Source organism: Equus caballus, chromosome 7, assembly GCF_041296265.1.
Source record: "Equus caballus isolate H_3958 breed thoroughbred chromosome 7, TB-T2T, whole genome shotgun sequence".
NCBI lineage: Eukaryota > Metazoa > Chordata > Mammalia > Perissodactyla > Equidae > Equus > Equus caballus.
The window spans coordinates 59522678-59549567 of record NC_091690.1 but is presented as its reverse complement, the minus strand read 5'-3'; the positions used below and the strand labels follow the sequence as shown (position 1 = coordinate 59549567).

General features: G+C 36.8%; 1 protein-coding gene and 1 long non-coding RNA gene across 2 annotated transcripts in view; one reads left to right on the top strand and one right to left on the bottom strand.

Annotated features, from left to right (window-relative positions):
- Nucleotides 1–380: 380 nt before the first annotated feature.
- The window catches only part of TYR (tyrosinase), a 91926-nt gene continuing 65416 nt past the window's right edge, over nucleotides 381–26890 (top strand). Inside the window, exons 1-2 of the mRNA XM_001492560.5 lie at nucleotides 381–1342; nucleotides 9569–9785. Of these exons, the coding sequence (XP_001492610.5) occupies nucleotides 512–1342; nucleotides 9569–9785 (1048 nt within the window). The 5' untranslated portion in view covers nucleotides 381–511. The remainder of the gene's footprint in view (nucleotides 1343–9568; nucleotides 9786–26890) is intronic.
- Nucleotides 1022–25354, bottom strand: LOC106783455 (uncharacterized). The gene is made up of 4 exons (XR_001381255.3): nucleotides 25162–25354; nucleotides 22287–22384; nucleotides 14095–14136; nucleotides 1022–1358 (listed from the first exon to the last, which is right to left on the bottom strand). It is a non-coding gene; the product is annotated as an uncharacterized lncRNA (long non-coding RNA).

The window sequence follows — 26890 nt, the reverse complement described above, 5'->3', positions numbered from 1 at the left end:
CTTATTTTATGGTCTCTGAGAAACAAACAGCTTGCACCCATGGTCTCTAACACTTGCTGACCTTTCTTAGTAAGAGAAGCTCTATTGCTGACACTGCTTCTCATTTTCAAATACAAATCATTATTAATTTCATAGTCAATTAATTGGGTTTACTTAGATCAGGCATTATTATTATTATCATCATCATTATTATTATTCTAACCCTAAGAATTAAACTATTAATTCTTAATATTACTATTCACCATTAATAAACTATTAATAGTGACAACAATAAACTATTAATGGTGACTTTAATGTAGGCCTATCCCACTGGTGGGATACATGGCAACTTCAAAGGAAAGTTAGTCATGTGCTTTTCAGAAGATGAAAGCTTAAGATAAAACTGAGATTATTTGATGCTGGAGCTGGGAGTGGTATTATATAGGTCTTAGCCAAAACATGTGATAGTCACTGAGTAGCTGGAAAGAGAAGCCTGTGGCTCAATTAACGAGCTCAAGCAGACCTTGTGAGGATGAGAGGAAGAATGCTCTTGGCTGCTTTGTACTGCCTGCTGTGGAGTTTCCAGGCCTCTGTTGGCCAGTTCCCTCGAGCCTGTGCCTCCTCCAAGAACCTGATGGAGAAGGAATGCTGCCCAAAGTGGAGGGGTGACCGCAGTCCCTGTGGCCAGCTTTCAGGCAGGGGTTCCTGTCAGGATGTCATTCTGTCCAACGCACCATCTGGGCCCCAATTCCCTTTCGCAGGAGTGGACGACCGGGAGTCCTGGCCCTCCGTCTTTTATAATAGGACCTGCCAGTGCTTTGGCAACTTCATGGGATTCAACTGTGGAGACTGCAAGTTTGGCTTTGGGGGACGAAACTGCACAGAGAGACGACTCTTGGTGAGAAGAAGCATCTTTGATTTGAGTGTTCCAGAGAAGAACAAATTTCTTGCCTACCTCACTTTAGCAAAGCATACTACCAGCCCAGATTACGTCATCCCCATAGGCACCTATGGCCAAATGAATAATGGATCAAAACCCATGTTTAAGGACATCACCATTTATGACCTCTTTGTGTGGATGCATTATTATGCGTCAAGGGACACATTGCTTGGAGGATCTGAAGTCTGGAAAAATATCGATTTTGCTCATGAAGCACCAGGTTTCCTGCCTTGGCATAGAGTCTTCTTGTTGCTGTGGGAACAAGAAATTCAGAAGCTGACAGGGGATGAGAACTTCACTATTCCATACTGGGATTGGCGAGATGCAGAAAACTGTGACGTTTGCACAGATGAGTACATTGGAGGGCGCAACCCAGCAAATCCGAATCTGATCAGCCCAGCATCTGTCTTCTCCTCTTGGCAGGTAAGGTCTGCTGGTCCTACAATAGCAGAGCATAAAGGAACCTTAGCAATCGCTTCTTCAGGCAGGTCCTCATAAACCTCCCTCCCCTTCCCTGAGCAGACCTTGTATTTGTCCTTTATAGCATACTTCACAATTGTAGTTACATAGACAGTTGTGTGGTTGTCTAATATCTTCTACTAGGTAACTAAGCTATAATAAATAAAGAGTACTTGGTTCATCACTGTATCTCCCAGCATCTAAGATGGTGCCTGGCAAATGGTAAAAGCTCATTAAGTATTTGTTGAATGAATGGATGAATGAATATTTTGATGATTAAATAAATAAATGATTTAGGGCAGTGTTTCTGAAATTTCCTTCACAATAAATATTATACAGTGTACAAATTAAGAATAGAAATTCCTGGCTCTGTCCTGGACCCCTTGATCAGAATCTTCAGGGGAGGGTGTAAGGGAGGTATCACTTACTAAATGTCTATGGTGATGATTATCATCAGGAAAGTTCAGGAAACGTTAATTGGATTAAATCTTCATTAAAAAAAATATGAGGGCCCTGAGGCCCAAATAGGCAATGAAAATAGCTAATATTCATTGAGTATTTAGCACGTATGGAGCCCTTTTGCAAGTGTTTTTATGTGTTCATTCACTTAATACTCTTACTAACCTTTCCCCACCTTATAGATTAAAAAACTGAGGCATAAAGATATTAGATAACTTGTACGAGATCACAGAGCTAGTAAGTAGCAGAGACCAGATTTCTGCCCAGATAGTCTGGCTGTATGACCACTCTATACTACTTCCAAGGACATGACTGCCATGATGTCTTTAGCCAAAGGATCTGGCCCATGCTGTCTCACTTCTTTCATTAAGCTGCAGAAGAAATTAGCTTTTTTTCCTAAATACGTGCAAACTTTGGAGGTACAAGATAAGAGATGGCTATATTGAAATTTAATTTCTGTTTCTCCTATTCTGAATTTTTCACTCTGGGCTAGGGACAAAAGGTAAGCAAAGAAATATGCTTTTAATTATTTATCACTTTAAAACCATAAGGTAGCAGGAGTCCTTTTCTGCCTGTATTTCAAAAATTTCTAATGCAGCATTTTTGACTAGCAATGTTTTGTGGAACTGAGCCCAATATTGAAATGGCACCTCGCACTCTGCAGTGTTGAAATGTGGATGGCTTCCCACACAACCCTCCAAGTTCACACACCTTCCAAATGCAGCCTATTGAAGCTCATTGAAAAATGGCCACTGTGGAATATCTGGTGTCACTAATGTCAGCTACTTACCAAGAGCAATGAGTGTATTTGTGCAGGAAAGGCTGGAAAAGTGTGCTTGAAAAAAAAAAGCTATTTCCATAAGCCTTCAGACCTCCTACATTAATCTATAAAGTGTAAAACTCTAGCTCTCATCCTCTGTTACCGCTTAAAATATTGCTAAGCTTGGATGTGGAATTTTCAGTCAGTTATAATGCTTTCCTCAATTATACAGCTTTGCTTGACCCAGAAAAGCTGAAAGATTATCGCAATTACCAAAAAAGTTACAACATCCACATTCAAGCTTAATGGATAGATACTAATTGATATCTAATTTCATGAGACCTATGCCACTTGGTGATACCTAGAACAATATTTGTAATTTTTTTCTAGCCACTTATTGATTATTGAGTGGAAAAATTTTCCCTTTTTTTTCTTTATGATTGTGGTCAATTTTATTTCTAAATAAAAATTTTTGGGTCTTGTAGGTAAACACCGGACTGAAATTGTTACCTTAGGTTCAACATTTTTCTATGATTAAACTGCTGTGTAGTAACTGCTGGTAAAAATAAAATTAGGAAACAGAGTGGACAAAGACCATTGAAGAAAACCAAGCAAATAACAGTTTAAATAAGGAAGGTGAAATGAATGAACAGCTGTGTCTACCTACTGTGAGTGGTATCACTGTGTGAGGTGACAAACCCAACTTTCATTGGCTGTTTCTATTTCTTTGCTCAGCCTCAGGTTACAGTCCTTTAAAAATTAAGATCAGTTGTTTATATTGATTTGATTCAGCAGTTCTCAGTGTCTAAATCACCTAAGGAGCTTAAAAAAAAACCAGCATGGACTCCACCTGTCTAACTTTTGCCAGAAAATCATATTCAGATGGTCCACTGTGAAGTCTGCGTGTCTGTACTTTTAAAACTTGTCTCATTTGATTCAAATGTGCAGCCATCGCTGAGAATCACTGATTTAATTAATATGGAAATTGTTGTGGTGTCTATTTCACTTTACAAACTCAGGTTCTGTAATAAACACATTACTAGCTTAAATCTTTCTGCTTGAAGTGAACACTTAAATCAAGAAGTAAACTATTTTGTGTGAGGTGAGAACAAACAGCATCCAGATTCAGTGAGCTCATCAATGCCTTCCAAATCAGCTAGACTGATAGCCCCTTTGATACAAAGCCTCCATTTTTTCCTTGATTTCAGATATTTTTTACTTGAGACAAAAATAAAGGTTTTAGAGATTCATAGCATTTATTAACTCTGAGCTAAAAGATCTTCAGTGATGAGTAATTAGTGCCCACATTTTATAAAAGAAGATAGGCCTGAATAGGTAGGATGATTTGTCCAAGGTGACACAGCTGAAGATTAAAACTTAGTGCCTTTGACTCCAATGCTATTCCCCTATTTATAAGGGGCCGTTTAGGCTCAGAAGAGATCTAATAAGCCACTAATTTATGGGTGTAAAATTTGACTCATAGTCCCTTCAACTCCTTTAAATTTAGTTGCACAGGAAACTGGGGCAGATATTCTGATATAGTCCTTTTCATCCATGTTATAACAAAAATATTCCATTAGTCTTTTACTGATCCACCTGCCTCACTCAGGTGGAATTGACCCTCACCTCTTTGTGCTATCATTACACTTTGTACAGATTTATATTGTAGCATCTATAACTCTTCAGTACATGTAATTGCTTTCAAACCTATCTTTGTCTACCAGACTATCAGCTTCTCCAAGGTAGAGACTCTTTCTACTTTCTTTCTATATCCACAGAATCCAGGACCATGATATACACATGAAATGGGCTTTAAAAATGTATGTTGAATTGAACAAAATTAAAAATCATGGAATTGTGAGCTCCAGTGTTAACATACATTAAAAATTAAACTCTGCATGGCTGGATTTCTAGAACCTTAGACCATACCTCCTTATAGCAATAGACCCCAAGGCCAAGGACACAACAATGCCAAAACAAGCAGTGATTTACTCAAAGTTTAGAATAAAATATGCTGCATAGTTCTTTCTGGGCTTCTATGTGTATGTGTGTATGCATGCAACAAAAGCGAGCACGCGATAGAGAGGATCATGTAAGTTACAACATATCTAAGTGTTATTTAAGTGAGAGTAATAATATTTACTAGTAGAGTTTTCTATTAAATAAAATATTTTAAAAATCAGGTACTGTTAGGCTTTTCAGAAAATTATTTTTCTTATATTCAGGATTCCCGTCATTTTTGTATGCTTTCTCTTTTATTTGTCTGTTAGTTTAATGTCAAGAGCTTTTAAAGTGGAAGTATGTTTGTCCTCAATTAAAACAGTTCATCATTTTGGGAGATGGGAGTGCTTAGTAGCGTTAAAGTATGAATACCTGTGCTCGACACAATTAGATCCAATGTTGGAAGCTAAACCATAAAAACAAAAGGTAGATCAGGGGTAGCTGTAGTGATGGATCAAAATAAAGAGAAAAAACGTTCGTAGATGATAGACATGCGTGAAATGTGGTCAAGAAATTCACTCATCAGATGAAAAGCACATCACATGGAAGCAAACAGTAGGAAGAGAAAAGTCACATTTCAGCAGAGAGTCATGGGTTGTAGGTAACCATGGCAACAGCTCAGTGAAATAACAGCTTCTCTCTTTTCTTTATGAGAAAGATTCTGTGGAATGTCATATGGCTTACTTTTATTTTTTTCAAATAAACCTCTAATGCCATAATAGAATCTTAGCTCCTGAAAGATTTTAATAACTGGTAGTTTATTTCTTTAAATTTAAGAGAACACTATCCAGGTTCCCCTTCTCCATTAACACATCTGTTTCTTCTTTCTCTCTCTCTTTTTTTCATTTGACTTGGGACATCTGATTTTTTTTCCCCCATAATATGTTGTAAAACACTTGTGTTGAAATGGAAAAAGAACAAATTCCTCGTCAGAAGACCTCCGCCACTTACCAGATGATACTGGACAAGTTATTTAGAATCTTTGATTTTTGGTTTCTCTCAACAGAAAAAAAATGGGGTGTAATTATCATATATGCTTGTTTTCTGTGTTAAGGAAAATACTAAATGGAATGGAAAACAGAATAATGTAGTGGAAAGGGTATAATCTTTTGAGTCATATAAACATGAGTTTCAGTGGACTTTTGTAACTTAGCTACAATACCTTGGACAAGTTACTTTATTATTCTGAAACCTGTTTGCTTTAAAATTTGAATAATGTATCTTAAGGCATTATTGTGAAGGGATTCAATAAAATCTGTTTACATAAAACGGCTAGTTTAGTATCTAACATATTCTTTGAGGTCCATGCGTGGAAATTATTATAATATATCTTTATACAATATATCAATTTATTTATTATTATTTATTATTCATTATTATAAATAGTAATGAATATTCAACAAATGTTGGAGACCCAGAGTTAAAAACAATTTGGTGGCTGCCCAATGGTCTTGTATTCAGTAATAATATAATAGCTGTCATTATTAAACATTCTATACCTGGCTCTATATACTAAGTGCTTTACATATGTTAAATTATTTGCTCCTTCATAAAATATTGTTATAATCCTCATTTACAGATGAAAAACGCTGCTACTCAGAGAGCTGAAGTAATTTGCCCAAGGTCATGTAGCTAATAAAGAGTCAACATCGGAAACCATGTCTAGCTGCCATCTCCATGATCATAAACACAATGCTAACAATTTCACCTCTCCTGCCTTCCCTTCTGTGTCAAATATAAAGACGAATGTTTGGAATTAAGTTTTCCGAATTATTTCTGGAACCAGGGTAGATTTCCTCCTTGTTACTAATACATTTAGCCATCTGAACATTTTATCACTTGGCAAGTTGACATTTCAGCAAAAATAGTTCCATTCAAACCTCTCTAATTTAACCGAGTCTACTGTAGGAGTCTCTTAAGCAGTAAGATCTTCTGAAAATATCCTGAGATGGTTTATTTGTCAAATGGGAATGAAAATTATTTCATCTATGTACCTGCCATGATGTCTAGTTAATCAACATTAGAAAGAAATCCAATATATTACATGCGATGCAAAAGTTAGGTTAGCTTTATTCAGCCATTCCTAAGCCATTTACAAACAGTAATAAATGTAGTGGATATAGCTTTGGAATCAGGAAGATGGTGTATTAATGTTCTAGCTATGGCTCAAGACATCATATGATGTTAGACAAGTCACCCAACACTTGTAGTTCTCAATCACGCATAGATAAAAGGATTGAGGAATGTCGTGAAGCATGAAGAAAAGTAGAAAATGACATTTGTTGAGCCAGGAACTGTGTTATTTCATGTAATTATTTTATTATATTATTAATATAATAACAGATATAAATAATGGATTAATATATTATGCATAATTTATTTATTTCATATTATATTTAACATTATTTCATATTACAGTTGAGGAAATTGAGAGTTAGCAAGTCTGAATAACATGCTCATTGACAATTGCTAGTAAGCAGCCAAGCCAGAATCGAAGCCCACATCCACCTGAATTTGAAGCCCAATTCTTTTCCAACACACAATGCTTCAACTCACAAGTGATATCTTAGTGACTGAAAATTAAAAGCCTGTCTCAGTGCCTCCCACTTAACCCAGTAGCAGTCATTCCTGGGGGGCACAGCTTATTCAGTCCTATCTGCGGTGATTTCATTAGCTTTTACATCCCTGTAAACGGCAGTCACTGCAGCAGGAGACTGATAGGATTGCCTCGGTTATGTTTGACTGTGCTGCAAACAGTTGACCAGGAAGTCAACTTCCCAATTTTCCCTTTTACAATATTATTCTCTGTGCCTTGCCTGTTGCCCATAAAGTTATTAATCATAATACAGGGCCTTAGATCCTACTAGCCTTTTGTACTCAGACTCAGTTTCCTTGTCATTAAAATGGGGATAAAAACATAGAAACCTACAAGGTAGTTATGTGAATTTAAAAAAATGTGCACAGAGATGCCTTCCTCATGTCTGGGACAGAGTAGGGCCTCAATATATGTTTAATAAAAATGATTTTTTTTGGAGAGCAGAAGCTGATACCAATAACAGGACTAGGACAAAAATCTGTTCAACATGTGTTTGTAGTTGAAGATTCATTGGTTCCTCCATTGATTGGTTTATTCATCCATCAAATATTTATGGATCCTCTATTCTAGACTCTGAGAATGAACAATAATAAAAAAAAAGTTGTCCTCATGGAGATTACATGTTCTTAAGAGAGGTGATACGGATTGTTTACGAGGGGAGAATACAGTGAATAAAATTTGTTTGGCCCAAAACAACGTTACCTACTCAGTGGGCACAGGCCTCCTATGGAAGTATGTGCCTGCATGAACTGTCAGTGATGGCAGAGTGGGTTCTCCTGCACTTTGTGTTTTGGTTGAGAATTGATAGCTTGCTACCTAGTTAATTGCTCTCATTGACTCTAAGGCATCAGTAATTTTAAGATGAAGAATTAATTTATATACCACTGAGACAAAAAATGAAAATAAATCTGCCAATTAAATTATGATGTGATTTCTGTGTGTGTGAGGAAGATTGGCCCTGAGCTAACTGCTGCCAATCTTCCTCTTTTTGCTTGAGGAAGACTGTCGTTAAGCTAACATCTGTGTCAATCTTCCTCTATTTTATGTGGGATGCCACCACAGTGCAGCTTGATAAGTGGTGCTAGGTCCATGCTCAGGATCCGAACCTGCCAACCCTGGGCCACCAAAGTGGAGTGCTGGAACTTAACCATTACACCACTGGGTCGGCCCCAATGATGTGATATTTTTAATCACTTAGAATTTTTATTTTATGTTTATTGAAAAAGCTCCTTTCAACTTACTTAATCAAATATGTTTATCATAGTTTACTCTTTCACCTACATATAAATGAAACTATAAGCACAATAATTCAGTGAAGGATTCCTGAAATGTCTTCATAGTTAGAGTCAGACCCTTTTGAATTGCTTTTTAAGTCAGAGTTGACAATGTCTTTTTTTTTTCCAAAATATTGCCTTGGCCTTGAGGACGAGGCAAAATATGTGAGCCATGGCAAGGAGTGAGCATGCTTAGGCGTGAACAAAGACGTGGGATGGAGAAGAACAAGCCACGCCCGGGGAAGAGCAGCCAGTCTCACTTTAGCAGTCAGTTCACATAGTTTGTAAGCAAAGAAAAGAATGATTCCCACATTCAAGATATATTCTAGAGGTAGAGTTGACAAGATTGACTGATACTTTAAATGTGAAAGACAAAGGAGAATAAAATACAATTGATCACTCACCAGTTTCTGGCTTAAAAATGATGATTTGTGGGCTTCTGGTTTGAGCTGCAGGATGGTTGGTGGGATAGGAAATATGAGGAGAAGAAGAGATTTTTGGTTTTCAAATGTTACACGAGATGCATGTGGGATGTTGAAATATGAAGTCTGAGATGGATATGCAGGTTTAGAGCTGAGAGGAGTGGTTTTGGACTGGAGATAGGAATTAGGGCGTTCTTGGCATGCAGTTGGCATGTAAGCCATGAAACTGGCTCTTATAGCCAAAGGAGAAGATGTAGAGAGAGATGAAAGAAGAGGATACAGACCTAAACTCTGGGCCAGGGCTAGCCTCATGGGCAATCAAGCAGTGAAGTCACACAAAGGATGTTTAACAGATGTTTGTCAAATTAATTTTCTCAGCAAATAAATATTCAACAATTATATGAAGTAATTATTATCCCCATTTGATAGATGAGACCTAGGGAATTTAATTCACTTTCTTAAGTGTAGATGCAAGACTAGAACTCTTTTCTAGCTTTTAACTTTCATAGCTTATTGTGCAACCCTCAGAAAATTGCTTCCTTTAGCAATATACTCCAAAATATTAATCTCCTGATGATTGGCAATCCAAATATGGTAATCAGGAATTCCAACCTCCCTACTTCCCCTTTTGACTCAGAGGTGGTGACAGCGCCTTTAACATAAAGGTGTTTCGTGCAGATAGTCTGCAGCCGACTGGACGACTACAACAGCCGTCAAGCTTTATGCAACGGAACTCCCGAGGGACCGCTGCTGCGCAATCCTGGAAACCACGACAAAGCCAGGACCCCGAGGCTCCCCTCCTCAGAGGATGTGGAGTTTTGCCTGAATTTGATCCACTATGATTCAGGTCCCATGGATAAAACTGCCAATTTCAGCTTTAGAAATACACTGGAAGGTAATCCACTTTTTTCACTTACTTAAAATTTCTTTTTCTCTGCATTCATGTTTATAGTCTCTTATCAAAAGTCCTGGGTCTATAAGTGTCTGAGAATTCAGAATTTTCTGAGTTCAGTAAGGACATGAGGCATATATGGCCCAATAACCCTAGCAGAGTCTAGGAAGAATACCATAATCCAACACATTAATAACTCTTCAGCAAAATGTATGAATATACCCAGCATGAAAATAAATAGAGATAATAAATAGGCAGTCTAATGGCCAATAAAGTCAGGTTTTTCCACTAAAATAGAATTGGGGCCAAACAAAATAATACATATTCAGCCCTTTTTTCTATTTTGGAATTATAGACAAAGGACAGTGGACCTATCTGACTTTTCTAAGTTTTAGTAATTTTGTCTAATTTAAAATATTCTGGACACTAGACTCTTTGAGGCAAGTCCACTCTTTTGACTATAATGAGGATAAAACTCTTATGTTAGGTTAAGCCCCATCCCGTTATCCTCAAGATTTCTGTGCTTCATCAGAGATTCCTTCTCATCGTCTCTTCTAGGTCATACTTATTTCTCCTGCAAAGCTCCCAATCTTGCTTGCATCTTCCCTGTTCATTCTTTTCTGCTCAACACTGTCCCAGTCATGAAACCCATCCTTCACCCCAGTTTGCGTTATGGAAACAAACCTGCAAACAAAACAAATGAACAAACCAAGAACATTCAAGTCACCCATTTAACCAGAGGTTTGGGAAGACATAAGGGGCTAACTTGTGACAAGGCAGACAATTCAAAATTTAGCACTGACATTCCTCCTCCTAAAAACTCTTTGGCACCCTACCATGTGGACAAAACTTTGGTCTCCTTGACTTTTTTTGTTTTCTTATCATCGCGTTTGTTGTTTATCCTCTAACTTCTGTTGCTCAACTGTACAAAGTAGTTTCACTGTCTCTTTCCTTAAATCTTTTCAGTGCATAACCTCAGGGCCTTGCTCTCTCCCAGGAGCAATTTCAACAAGAAGAGTATCACCCTAAAGAGGAATCCTGCACCACTAGGATTATGTTCATCTTTCTAAAGTAATACTAATGATTTACGTGTTCCAAGTAATCACTGTGTGCAAGACTTTGTGCCAAACATTTTGTATCGCATTATCTCAATTCTTCCAACCATCCTCTGAGGAAGATAGCATCATTATTTCCAGTTTAAAGAGAGGAAACAGGATCAGAGATATTAAGTAATTTGGCTGCCATTGCTCATTCTGTAGGGAGCCAAGCTAAATCTCTTCCTAGATTTGTCAAGCACCAAAATCCAAGAGTTCTTTCCATTGTACTCTAATGACCCAGAGTGAGTTGAGAGTTTCTTGAGGGCAGACAATATCAAGCTGGTCCTTCGATAATATAAGTAGCCAATGGATGGTGCTCAGGAGTCTCAGAGCCCACATACTGAGACAAAGGCACACATACACACAAGTTGGCAGTCACCATCTTGGAGGATTGAGTGTCCCGTTGAACTACGCAGAAATTAACAGCAGTACTCCAGATGCTGACTTAATGACATTGAAAAGTGGAACTCCATTCTTAAAGGAACTAGAGTGTTTTATAGCCTTTTCAGGCAGATTTCCTAGCAGTGAGAAAGCGAGAACTTTGTTATTAAGGAACATGGGCTGGCCGCAGAAATGAAGTAGAGGAGCCTCCCTTCTCTAGGCCTCAAGTCAAAGAAGAAAAGTGACTTGAGCTGTGTCAACTCAGCCAGAGGTTTTCAAATAAATTTATAATGCACAGAGTGAGTAGAGGACATCGGGTAAGTAATTTGCTACTACAGTCATGCACCACATGTCGATGTTTTGGTTGTGATGATGGATGGACCCCACATATGACGATGATCCCCTAAGAATGATATTGTATAGCCTGGTGTGTAGTAGGCTATACCATCTAGGTTTGTGTGAGTACTCACTCTGTGATGTTTGCACAACGAAGAAGTTGCCTAGACACATTTCTCAGAACATATCCCCATTATTAAGCAATGTGTGACTGCGCTAATAAATTATGTTTGTAAATTACTTTCTTTTTTTTTCAATAATTTATTCTCATTCACACACAGTCTAGTATGCTTTATTGAAGAGGAGAGTAAAGGCATATCTGAGCACATTATCTGGCACATAATAGGTGTTCAATAAGTGTTTGATAACTGAATACATAAAAAATATCTAAAGCACTTCAAACTGCACCTAATCCACTGTTTAGCTTAGATTATCTGTACTTGTTGTATAAAGCCCTTGTACTGGTGGGAAGATGTTAGAGAACATTGATCTGAGCTATCAACAAGGGCTTTTCCTGACCAGGGACACAATTTTTTTGCTCTTTTCTTTGAACTTTTGTTCAGAATTAATTTTAAGCTCACAGAAAATTTGCAACAATAATAACAGTACAAAAACACACACATACCCTTTAGCCAGATTCACTTATTGTTCACATTTTATCTTGTTTTCTTTCTTTCTCTCTCTCTCCCAGTATGAACCATTTGAGGGTAAGTTACATAGATCAGAACATTTTACCCCTGGATAGTTCAGTGCGTTATTCCTTAGAATAGGAATGTTATCTTATATAACTGCAGAACAGTCATCAATCTTGGTAAATTCTATATTGATATAATGTTTTATTCTAATCTATTTTTAAATTTTTTCAATGACCTAATAATATCCTTTATAGCATTTTCTCTCTGTGACAAGATCCAGTCTAGGGTCAGGTAGCATTTAGTTGTCATATCTCTTTAGCCTTCTCTAATCTGAAAGAGTTCCACAGCCTTTTTTTTTTAATGAGGTTGGTATTTGGGGGAAATACAGTCCCTCTCCTCATTTTTAAAGAGAATTTTCCTCATTTTAAATTTGTCTGATATTTACTCACAATTGGATGCTGGTAATGCATTCTTAGTTAGAATTCTACATGGGTGATTTTGTGTCTTTCTAAGACCGAATCACATCTGGAGGCACGTGTTGACCATCTTTCTCACAACAGTGATGGTAAGTTGATTACCTGCTCCAAGTGTGGTCCAATTTCCCCACTGCATAATTACCTTTTTTCTCTTTCATCTAATAAACTGACTACTTAGAGACCTTTTTAAGACCATGCAAATATCCTGCTACTCATCACAATTTTCTCCTGCAGTTCCCATTCATTGGTGGCTACAAAATTATTACTTTCCAATCTCAACACTGCTTTTACATTAATTAGACAGCACTCAGGATTCTACTGTTAGCAAGAGCCTTCCAATCTTTATATCTAACTATATATCTGTGTATCTATCTATCTATCTATTGTATGAAGTAAAGACTTCCAATTTTTTCAATAGTGTATAATTCATTAATATACATGATTATCTTGATGCTTAAGTGATCCCAGATTTCACCCATGGGCACACCTTTAAGCTAGTTCTTATGTCTCTGTTTCATATCCCCTCCTTTTTTTAGCACTTTCTTTCTTTCTGGTATAACAAAACATTCTAGAGTCATCTTGTACCTACACTGCCCCAGGCCTGGAATCAGCCATATCTCCAAGAAACATTGGTTCCCTTCAGTGGGAAAGGATGTTAGAGACAAAGATCTGGGAGCAAGTTTTGCTCCCTGGAGAGACACATTTTATCTCAAATGGGATAGGGTGGAGATGTGGATTGTCTCAGCCTAGAAGGAGCACTCAGGTGAATATAGCTGTGAAAGAAGCAAGATTGGAGAAGCAGGAGCAAAGGCAACCATTGCTCTCTGCTCCCTCAATAAATAGGTAGAATTGAATCGCTGGTTTTGGTTGAATCTCATAGTTATTGCTGCCCTTTTTTATTTTGGGCCTTGTGATAGGTCTGTAATATACATCCCATAGAACAAATTTTCACAGCCAATCTTGGGAGGGAGGTGCTGTTGTGTTTTCTACTACTGAAGTTATTTACATAACCTCAGCTTTCCTCTTAGATTTAAATGCTGAAATAAATATTGAAGATGTGCAATTTGTGAATTGCATAAAAGACGCTCATGTTCCTAGATAAAGCGGGAGAAAAATAAGTATGCATTCTAAAAGGTAATTTTCTGATTAGGCTAAATAGTTGGTCCCATGAAGTATGGGCTATGAGATTCAAAGAATAATCTTCTTATGTGCAAGTCTCTGACCACACGTGGTATCTTGTACTTCACATTTATTATAGTGCTAATGCAAAATTACCACTGGGATGTGTGTTGGGGGTGGGAGAGGATAGGCAGTTTAGTGAAGAAGTTAAAGGCAATCAGATTGAGTGGAATTTGATCCAAACTCCACCACTTCTTAGATACGTTACCTTGAATAAGTTACTTTACTTCTGGGCCTTAGTTTTCATCATCTGTAAAAAGTAGATAAGAATAATAATTTATGAGGTTCATGTGAGGATTAAATAATATAATACATTTAAGGAACTTATAAAATTTCTTCAGTAAATGGCAGCTATTATAATGTTAAACTTGGATTAGTTATTGACAACTCAGTTATCAGTCATTAATTTTTCTGACAGGTAGCATAGAAACCAAGTAAAAGCTAAGTCCTGAGAAAATAGATCACGATGCGCTAAGCGTAGTGGAAAATAAGGAGGAGGAAGGATGGCAAAGAAAAATTCTCAAGATGTACCCGGAGATAGATAGCTTTTCTGGAGATACATAGCTGTTCAGGGAGAATTCCCAAAAACAAGGAGACAAGAGCAAAGGGAACTGGAGTGCATTACAGGTTTTTCAGGCAGATTTCCTAGCAGTGTTACCCAGAACAGAAGAAGGTACAATAGGAAAGACTCTGATTTAATGGTGTGTTCCCAAGCCTAAGCACCGTGCAACTTAGCATCATGGAAACTTATGGTTGAAGACATTTCTCAATGTATTCAGTCTAATATCCCATACTATGCTGAGATGACCCTATGATAGTATCCCCATGTGGCTATTCCAGGGTGGGGACTAACCTACCTCACAAGGGGGAACAGGAAGTTCTTTACATTGGGAAAAATTCTAATTCCATTCAAATTAAAGAGCCCTCCAGGATCTTGATACTGTGGGGAATTATGAAAGTGCAAATACATACAAGAATGACTGTTACACAGTGGCTGACCTCAAAGAGCTCACCATCTAATAGGAAACACCACATGAACACATGTGGAAAACGCAATATGATGGTCTGTATGAAACGAGGTAAGAACCCAGAGATAGACCAGAAATATTTCCCAAGAACGTGAAAATGGAACTAGATCTTGAAATATCAATAATTTCTCCCCAAAAAGAAAGGAAGAGGAAAGGCATGTTTAGCAGAAGGAACAACATATGCAATGGAACAGAAGTGTGAAAGTGTGAGATGAGTTACAAAAAAAAATGAGAAGTTGTATATAGCTATAATAATATGATTATATTGGGAAATACCAAGAGGTATAAAGAGTTTAGAATATACCATGTATACCAGTGTTTCTCAATCTTCTGTGGAGGAAGAAAAAAGTCATAGGCCCCTAAGAATATGTCCACAGATCCCTAGGGAATTAAAACTAAAGTTTTTTCTGTGTAAGTGCTTTTCATATCTTCCCTGTAAAAGAGATACATTTGAAAATCTGTATTTAAAAATCATGATATAATGTTCATATCTTCAAGAATATGGCCACATACCTTGTTTTGTGAAACACTGCTATAGACAATGGGAGTTGTGAGAGGTTTTTCAGCAGGAAATTGATATGCTCCTGTCTATATTTCAGAAAGATGTGAAGCTAGTGGTCTTAGCAGAAGAATACAGAAAGATTAATTAATGAACTATTGGGAGGACAATGAATGGTGATGGCTTGATTTAAGGTAGGGAGAATGAGATGAAGACGAGTTGGTTAGAGTATAGGAACTCTTGTATACTCTAGCGTGTGGAGTGTCAGAAGCTCTTGCTGACTGAACATGAGGCAGAAAGTTGAGCAACACACTGAGGATGGTTCTAAAACGCCTGGAATGGATTTCTAATAATTGGTCCTTGTTTTGTCCTCTTAAGCTATACTCCATTTAAAAATCTAGTTTATCTTCGTATAACAGCTTTCCCAAAAAAACTACTGTTATGATTCTCTAGAACCTCTTTTCTTACATCCCTCCAATCCTTTCTATTTGATTGTGACTGCCAAACACATCACTGGGGAAGCATCTTACCTCTTCATTTGCTAGGGTTTCTTGAGGAGCCGTCTAGAAAGTAGTAAAGGAGCTCTGGGCTTTAATGAAAGGTAACAGAAGTTTTGAAATTTGAATGAGGTTTTAAGATCATAGTGTGCATATTTGAAGAGAAAAGCCAGCAGCCAGCCAACAATGAAGTCTCAACGGACGACCCAGTTTTCGGTCTCCCTGCCTGAGAAATGGACCTTCTTAGGACATCCAGAGATGATCACATTGACTCAAAAAATAGGTTCAGCTGAGACATTGTGTAAACCAGAATGCCAAATAGATTGCTTAGGCGGGGTGAGACATTCTAGTGATGAGAAGGCTCAAGTCCTCTCCTATACATCTTTACCAATTCTGAGGGAATCAGAAAGCTGAGTAGCTTGATATGGATTGCTGTACACTGACTCAGAACAGAGGTGGAAGCTTTTGAGAGAGAGTTCCTCAGACCAGGAAAACCTTTCCAAGCCTGGGTTGCTTAACTCCCCAGAATTACCACTTTGCCAACCTTGTTGATATTTTGATCAGGTAATGATCCTGATCACAATAATAACAATAAAAATCCCTATGTGTCAGACCTTCCCATTTCTCACATGCTATATTAATTAATCCTCACAACAGTCCTGTGATATTTAATATTCACTGATTAAGCTAAAGCACCATCTTCAGTGAAGTAGCTATTCCAATGAATTTAAGAGACAATCTGTCTCCTTCTAGCTGAATGAGCTGATTCAACTCATTTGGTTCAAAGGATAACCTTTTTTCTCTTTACTCCAAGTTCTCAGGGAAAATAGAACCCTTCTTTTAACAAGTAAGGAATTCAAACAAGTGTCTTGTGTATTACTTTCCAAGTGGGTTTGCTTTAAATGTGACTCTTTAATCAGGAGACAACATTACAGATTTTTAAAGTCTGAAATAAAATAGGGACTGCTATATTAAGGAGGAGGATTTGTGCTTACGGATGTATGTTTTAGGATATCTAGGTTGGAAGCTGCTCTCAGAGAAGAGTTAAGACATGTTCTAAGTTCACAAAAAACAAGTCAAGCATAAGTCTTGTATATACAAATGCCTGTTAAATTCTTAGTCAGTGCCTTGTTGTTCAAAGCAGAAGGATGGCAAGACCAGAGTATATCCATTTTATCTGGCCATTAGAAACTCTCTAGTCAGGATGCAGTGATAGTCTGCTAAAAATTAGGACTCTGAACAGTAGGTGCATTTTAATTTTTGCAGAGACAGATTCCTTTAAACCCAATGACATTGTTTAGACATCTCGGTGGTGAAAACTCAAAATTTTATAATTCTTTCAGGAAAAAAAACATTAAAAACGGAATAGTTTAAATTTGGGGGATATTATCACTTATTATAGTATACTCAGTAAACTTTTAGTAAGAAATGTGATAATGATATAGCCTGAGCACTGTCTGTAAAAAAAAAAAAAAAATGGAGTGCTAGTCCCCACATAGTTATACATTTTTAAATAACTCTTCCATTTCTTCTCTTTATTACTAGTTGTGGTGGCATGCAAATTGTTCTTACCAAACGTGAATTTTGAGAAAGTAATTTATTTAAGGTGTGTAGCATCTTTGCTACAAATTAAAAGGTGCTGGTATTATGTGCTGGCAATGGCCATCTGAGGAAGCTACACTGGAAAGAAAAAGACAGAGAACTTCCCAGAATGGGGCAAGGCCCTTTAAAGTAGATTGAAACACTGGTTTTTGAAGGCATATGGCACTGTATTTGAGCATCATTTCTAACATTATTAGCATCTTCTCCTTCATTCTTAAAATTTGTTTAATAATTACACACTTAGGCTATTGTGAGCATGTAAGCATACCTAACTCCTACTACATACGCAAGAAATGTTTCCCTTTTCCCCCACTCCTGTCATCTCTGTAATCTTCAATAGTCTTCCCAACTTCCCTTATAACTTAGCATAGGTTATTAGTATTCATGATATGTATTTATTTAAAATAGACAGCTTTCATTTAATTTCCCATCTTTTAAGTTCCCTGCTGTAGAAAATGGCCATTTGCTAAAGAATAATCTCATTTTCCAATAATTCAACTTAAGGTCCTAGAGGATCTTTAAGGAGCAAAACAATAATGTACCTCTTCTAAGTGTAGAATCAGGCATTAGACATACAGAGATTTTAATTCCTTGGGACAAATCTTGGGGAAAATACCACCACTCATTAGCAGTAAGCACTACAAAGAAAGAGCAGAATTCTATTTTTATGCATTTACTCATTTAACAAATATGAGTTGAGAGACTTCAGGATACCAAAGACAAATTAACTATGTCCCATGTATATGTAGGACTGCTTTGTAAACTTCTATGGTGATTGACCTGAAATACTTTGGTTTTAGTATCTTTTTACAACTCTTATAAATATATGGAGAGCTCCAACAAGCTTTTTTTTAATGTGGGTTATATTTATAGCTACTTACCATTTTTAAAACTAAAACTGAGAAAATTTGAAAATATTTATTGATTCATTAAAAGAACAAAAATTAATCATTACATGATAGCATAAATAACATAATTAAAAATACATTTTCAAAAAGATAGTAAATGGCATAGCACTGCTTTATGTTTTTGCAAAAAGAAGACATCTGAATTCTATGTCTGCTTCTATACTCAATCAATTACAATATGGTGTTTGGTTAAGAGCTTGAAGAAAATCTAACCTCACATAGATATAAAATCAGGAGAAGTATTTTTAAAAATATTTTCTGATAATTGTGGATCTTCTTTTTTTCTACCCTAAAACTCAACAAGTGGTCATTTCTCAAAAGTTCAGTTGCACTGCCAAATCTGAAACCATATCAACGAACTTTTTCTACTTATTACATTAAAATCCATTGATCTGTCCTACATTATGAATGGATATTTTCCCCATATTTATTTTGTAATATCAAGCATAGATCATTTGTACTATACTGGTTCACTGAACCAGTATATGCACATCTTTCAAATGTTGAAATATCTCATTACACAATATTAAAAAGTCATATTCATTAATATCACCAATGGTCTCATCAGAAATGTCTTTAAATATTGAGAACCTATCAAATAATGAAATCAAAGTTTCCAAAATTCTGATATTTCCTTGAAAGCTCAAATTGTATCATTGGCAAAATAATCACCAGTTGTTTTCTTTTAAGTGATGTACTTACTGTGTTCACTTTCAAGAAAATGTCTGCCAAATGCCTAAGTCTGAATAACCATAGTTTATCTCAATTGTGCATTCAGGTAAAAATAGCATTCCATAAAAAGCATGGTTATTGCAGCTCTCAGTACAAACAATGGCACAAGCGCTTTTCCTCTAGATAACCAACACACTTCAGAACAGCAGAAATATTATGTATGTATGTCCCTTTCTGGCTTCTTTGGGTTGCCAGAGCAGAACTTAGGTCTCTGATGCACTCCAATCTTGTCTCTATTATGTGGCCCAGCACTAACCACTCTACTCTGTGTGAGTAGCTTAGAAGAAATCCTTGTGTGGAAACAATGGACTTTTTAGATGGCCAAAAATACATAAGAATCATGGTCATTAAACTAACAAAAGTACACGGACTTCACCTCTGGGAAAGTGGAGAATATACTTTTCCCTCTTTTGCTCTCTAATTACAACTAAAATCTCTGGACATGCCATATAAAACAAGCATAGACTGATATGAATAGAGAAGATAAGGCAGACCAGCTAGAGACCCTGGGGCCTCCTGACATGATGGGGAGTCCCTGGTGTTCTCTGTTTGCATCATGTATCCAAGATTTTGAGCCGAAGAAGCCAAAAACCTGGCAACAGCAAGAGGTGAAGACAAAACAACAACAAAAAAAAACTAAAACAAACAAACAAAAACAACGAAAGCCTGCTTTCTCTTGCCAAAGGACAAGGAAAGGGACAGAGAACTTTAGGCAATAACCACTGTGCTCCATTCGAACACCAAAAATACAAAAAAAAAAAAAAAGGAAAACAAAAACCGTCTGTGGCACAATCCTTATCCATGCCAATAAAGGCTAGTCGAGGTGACCTCCACCCTTGCCAGGCTGTAACAGTGTGTCCTAATCCCCCTGCCAGGGTGGTGTCAGAGAAGGCTGAGGAGGGATCAGAGATTTGCATCCCAACCAGGCAGTAAGTAAACACTCTCCCTACCTTACATGGAGGCCACACAGGAGACCTGCGCTTCCACCCCTCTCTGGCCATAAAAAGGTGACTCTCTCCTCTGCTGGACTGGTATCAGAGGAACCCTAGTGGAGAGGCAGGACTTCCACTACTACCCAGTGATAATGAGACTACTCATTCTGTGGTTTTGATGGAGGTCAAGTGGGGAACAGTAATGAGGCATTCCTACCTCTCATAGCCAGATGGAGGCCAGTGGGAAGCCAGGTCAAAGGGGGAGCCTAGACTTCTTTTCCCACCTAGCAGTCGTGAGGCAGTGTTTATTTCCCCTTCCCTTGCTGGAGTTGAGTAAAAGAAAGACAGTTAAAACAGAAGACTGACTAAGATCCAGAGTCTCGTAACATGATACCCAAAACATTCAGTTTTCAAACAAAAATCACTCATCATACTAAGAGAATTTCATATTTGAGAGAAAAAAACAATGAATAGGCAGTAACACTGATATGACAGAGAGTAATATTACATAATAATAAATGAGTCATTCCACCAAGACATAGCAATCCTAAACATGTATGCAGCAAACAACAGAGCTCCAAAATACATGAAACAAAAGCTGATAGAATTGAAAGGAAAAATAAACAAATCCACAATTATAGTTGGAGACTTCAATACCTCTTTCTAATTGATTGATAGCATTTGAAAGAAAATCTACAAGGAAATAGAAGAACTGAACAACATCAACCAAAAGGATCTAATTGACATTTATAGAACACTTCACCCAACAGCAGAAGAATAAACATTCTTTTCAAGTGCCCACAAAACATATTAAGATAGACCATATCCTAGACCATAAAACAAACCTCAACAAATTCAAAAGAATTGAAATCATACAAACTGGGTTCTTCTACCATAGTGGAATCAAATCAGAAATCACTAACATAAAGATAACAGAAAAATATAACTAAAAAAATAATAAAAGCAAAACAAAACTACAGACCAATATCCCTCACACATATACATATAGAAACTCCCTAACAAAATATTAATAAATAGGATTCAGCAGTATGTAAAGAGAATTCTAGAGGCTGGCCCTGTAGCTGAGTGTGCTCCACTTCGGGTGGCCTGGAGTTTCGCAGGTTCGGATCCCAGGTGAGGACGTGGCACCACTTGTCAGGACACGCTGAGGTGGCATCCCACATAGCACAACCAGAGGCATCACAACTAGAATATACAACTATGTACCGGGGAGGGCTTTGGAGAGAAGAAAAAGAGAAAAAGAAAAAAATATGATTGGCAACAATTTTTAGCTCAGGTGCCAATCTTTAAGGAGAAAAAGAATTCTACACTATGAACCAAGTGAGGTTTATTCCAAAAGTGCAAAGCTATTTCAACGTGTAAGTATCCTGTATCTGAACTTTTTCATCGACAATATCCTAGCTTAATGTTGTACTATAATTTTTCAAGGTGTTATCATTGGGGAAATCGAATAAAGTTCACATGAGATCTCTCTATTATTTCTTGTAATTGCATGTAAATCTACAGTTATATCAAAATTAAAGTTAAATTAAAAAATAAAACAAAGATACAAACAAAATAGGCTAATATTTGAAATTTACTTTTAAGTACATGGATTAAATAAAATACCATGATACTAATAACCTTCTTTTGGTCAACTAATTGGTAATACGTTTGTGTGCTGGCATTTATTATTCATAAACATCGAGAGATGCAATTTGTAGCACCATGGAAGATAACATTGCAGTTACTGACATGTGGGAAAGTGGGCTTAGGGCAAACATAATATAGATTTTATTCTAAAGGTTGCATTCCACAAATAGGTATTATCACTTTCTTTCCTGCCAATTTGAGATGAATGGAAGAATTATTGCCCTAGAGAATAAAATGATTGCTCAATAACTGGTGTACAATTCACCTAAACCTACAGATTGTTTACAGAGAATTTCCTTAAATATACATCATAGTTCCAGTAGGCCAAGAACTACCAGAATGTCTAATTTTGTGAATACCTCTAAAACTTATTTATTAATCTTAAGAACCATCCTTCTTAGATGTCCTTGCCTTGTTTTCATTTATACAAACAGCATTAGCAGTTGCTTTTTGTTTTATGGTCATATTTCATATTTTATGAAAGAATGAGTTTCCATATCAATTCATAATGACTACTGTTTATGTTATGGGAAGGTAAGAACCACAAACCTTTTAATCAGGCAATGGCCAAGTAGATGCCTAGGCTAGCTTACTGGATAAGAAAGAGTCTTGCTCCTATTTTCAAGTCATGCAGTTGAGTCAAATTCCTGCTTTGGCAAAAAAATAAAAATGGTTGCACGTCATTGGCTTTGGGAATCTGATACAAATAGTCCAAACAAGCCATTGAAATAAACGATCTATTTTTCCTTTAAAGAGATCTGTATAGAGTAGGATAAATACAAAAGTTGAACATTAGGCTAAAGCATTGGATAGGTGGTACATACCCTTTTAGAGCTTTAAAACACATCTCAGAATAAGCAATCTGAGAAGCTCTGCAATATAGAGAGAGATTTTGATTTGTTTCACTCAAAATATTTCCAACAAATTTAACAATAGAACTCACCAACCACCATCACCTGGTGTCTTTTATTTCCCAAAAGACTCTTTAAAAATCTTTTAGTTTATAAATTTCAAGAAACTTACTTGGGAAAATCTGGTTTAAAATTAAAATGTTACATCTACGCATACCAAGAGTTAACTCTAGTTTCCATCTTTTTAAAGCCAATCCATTTCATGCCAGAGTCTGTGGATAATTATCCTTTCTTTCTTTACACTTAAGTTTATGAGGATCAAAGAGATGATTTATTTAGGTATAGATTTCAGTAGAAATTTGTGGTACAGCTGTAGCTGTATCCAAGGGAAATGTGTAAAGTAGAAGCTTGTCTCCAATGCCAAGTATGTGATAAGATGCCACTTTTCTCAAGATAAGAGCCATCCAGTTCTTATTTTTAAAAACATCATTACGGTTACTGCATTGTAAAGCTCTAGAGCTACCATCCAAATTGTATTGTATTGTGCTCTAGAAACTAAAATTATCATAAAATAGAATGTAAATGGTACTCCCTAAGGCTGTGCATCTTTACTGTACTATAAATCTATCCTCCCTTAAAAATTAAAACTTAACTAATAGCTAACATTTACTGAGAGGTTACTAAATGCTAGGTACTTTAGTACGCAATTTATCTACCTTTCATCAATCTTACTGTAAGTGGTAAGTTCTACCTATTATCAACATTGAATAGATAAAAAATACATGAGAAATGCAAAGTCTTCTGCTTACAGCATCATAGATCATAAGTGGCAGTGCTGGAATCCAAAGTCCATACTGAATTCTGAGCTCATAATCTCACTGAGAAATGTTTAGAAATGTAGTAAGTCTTAAACTCAAGACATGAGACCCTGGATAAGTCATTTAACTTCACGTGGCCCATCTTTTTCCTGTATAAAACGGAGATAGTATTTTTGTGCTATCTCTGAGTGTTCATGTGAGCATCCAATAAGATGTTTGTTAAATGTTGGAAGCCTCTGTTATATTACAGTGAAGAAAATCCTTTTTAGGATTTATTCGAGTATTAGAATTTTGTTATCTTTTATCAATAATTTTAATTCAAACTACGTTTCTTTTTCATTTCATCCTATAGTAAGTTCAGAATCTTGTGACAGTGACTTCATGGTAGGTGACTTATCAATACAAGCTTTGAGAGCTTGTGAACTTGGAATTATAACTTCAGTGCTTAAATAAAAGGAAAAGAATGTACTGATATAAAGGATAAGTTTTAGAGGCAGAAATGCATGAAATATGATCATTAGTCAGGATAAGAAGCCTCACGTGTATGTGCCCCAAAAGCAACTGTGGTTCTGGATACTCCTTGTGAGGTTCCTCAAGCCATTAGTTTCATAGGATATTGCTGAATTGGTCTGCTTCTCCCCCTACTAATTAGGGTTCATGTTAAAATATTATAAGAAGGAAATCCAAATAATGTGGCTTTAAAAAGATAGATGTTCATTTTGCTCTCTTGAAACAACACAGAGGTGGAGAATCCAGGAGCAGGAGTGCAATTCTACCAACCCCAACTCCCAGCTTCTATCTCTAGATCCACGTTCTAATGTCTTCATCCTGATCAGCAGGAAGAACGCAAAATGGGAAGAGGAGTGCACGTCCACTACTCTTTAACGGCGTAATTGGAAGTGTCTCTCATAAATTTTGTTTTATCCCTGTGGTCAAACAGAAATGGCCATACTTAGCTCTAAAGGGAAACTGGAAAATGTAATCTCCAGCCAGCGCCATGTGCCCCACCACATTTGATATTCATTATTAGGAAAAAGAAGAGGATTAGTATTGGTGAAAAAAATAACAGTTTCTGGCACAATCTCTTTTCCTAGCGTTTGTTGAAATATGTAAAATTGAAATCAAGTACTCTTATCACAAGCTTCAAATAAAACAACACTAATTCTGTAATGGTAAATGAAGTGTCAAAATATTCTTTTACTCCAGACCTTTCAAATTATTAAACTTTTGAGCTTTTATTATATAACTTAGGAAATTGGAATATATTAGAGAAATATGCTAGGATGTCACAGACTGAATGTTTGTGTCTCCTCCAAATTCATATGTTGAAACCCTACCGCCCAATGTAATGGTATTAGAAGGTGGGTCTTTGGGTGGCCTTTGGGATTTAATTAGTATTAGATGAGGTCATGATGGTGGAGCCCTCATGAATAGGATCAATGCTCTTATAAGAGTCACAATAGAGCTTGCTTCACCTTTCTGCTCTCCGCCATGTGAGGATATAACCAGAAATGAGCAGTTTGCAATCTGGAAGGGAGCCTTCACCAGAATTTGACTATGCTGGCACCCTAATCCCTAATCTTGGACTTCCAGCTTCCAGAACCATGACAAATAAATTTCTGTTGGTTATAAACCACCCAGTCTATGGCACTTTGTTATAGCAGCCCAAATTGACTAAGACATAGGAGCTGTAATAAACAACCCCCCGAACTTTAGTGGCCTAACCTAAAAAAAATGGATTGATTTCTTGCTCACACAAAGTCCTGTTTGGATGTTAATGGTTGGTGAGTGGCATTTCACGTGGCCTTTTTAGCTTCTCTACTGTCCCCCAGCTCTCTCATGGAATCTTCCGCATATTCCTGGGAGATGGGAAAAGAGGGTTTTTGAAGAGTCCTACAGGATGAATATATGGGTCGAGCCTGAAAGCAGTCTAATACCTTCTGCCCACATTCCACTGGTCACAATTCATCCACAGGGCCACGCCTAAATAGAAGGTTGGCTGTGCATCCAGGAGTTTGAGGAAATGGGCTTTGTGAACACACTGAATGAATGCATGTTGGGTCTTTTGTTTGAGCCTTTTCAGTGATTTCCCTCTAGTATCCAGCAATTACCAGGGGTTTTAGTTTGGGGCTGGGGTGGCTCATTTACATTGAAGTCTCAATTCTTTGCTGAGAAAAGATCATTTATTTTCTCCCACTTGCCATTGCTTCCTTCCCCCCTCTTCTACATTATTTTCCCACTTTATCTCATTTTCCACCAAGTAGAGAAAAGCATGAAATTCTGTTTCCCTTAGCCTCATATATTCTTCTTTCCCAATAGCATCCCCCAAAATGTATTCCATGATTTATGGGTAATTATTTCTATTAACATGCTTTGTTCAAATGAATAATCGCATATCTCTTTTCTTCTCCCACCCACTATTATCTCCTCCATGCTGAACAACACCATAACGATTTTTCATACAAGCTGCTTGGTCTTTTGTCTATATACGATTAATTATTCCAACAGGAGAATATTGAGAGAACAGCCTATTAAACAATAACATAAGAGCCAGATTCAGAGCCGTGATCCATCGTACTCAGGCATAAATCTTGAAACATTGTGGGCACGTTCCAAAAAATGTTAGCTTTACCAATTTTAAAACTATGCTAGCAACTAGGGTTACACATTTTAGAAAGAGAAATAAATATTGCATATTTATTTATTCAAGAAGCATTTATAAAATATTTACCGTCTGCAGCCACTTTGCAATACCCTAGGAATAACTAGTGAATGTGATGCACAGCCTTCTCTCTCAGAATTTACAATCTAATAAAGAACTGGACCATGAATAAGTAATTATAATCTGAAGGAAACAAATGATTAAAACCGGAGAAGCTTAAGTGTTATTAAGTAGAGGGACCTAACCAAGTGTTTATTGTCAGAGAAACTCTGATCAAGGATCTGATATCCTCAAGGATGAGTTGAAGTAGGTCAGGTAAAATGCAAAGAAGAAAAAGGGAAAAAATTACAAATTCTTTCCAATATCCCAACAAAAGAGTCTCACAAATTCCCGGAGAGTCTCTGTAATTAACACCTGCTGACATCAAAAAGACCCACTTTTTCAGTTCCTAACAACCTTTTGCATCCATTATCTTAATTACACCTCTCAGAAGCCTTATACCATATTTATTATTACATTCATCTTATAGATGAGGGAACTGAGATTCAGAGAATTTAAATAAATTGACAAGGCCACACAGCTAATAGGTAGCAAAATTGGATCATCAACATGGGAGGTCATGGCCCCAAATCTTCCAAATAGAGAGACCAAGTTTTAGAGGAAGCAGAGAGTAGTGGTAAGAGTCCCACTATCTGGGTTAAAATCTTAGTACCATCGTTTACCATCCAGATGACTTTCGGTAAGCTTAACCTGTCTTTACCTGAAGTCCTTCATTTACAAAGTGAGGATAATCAGAATAGCTACCTTATTATAAGATTGTTA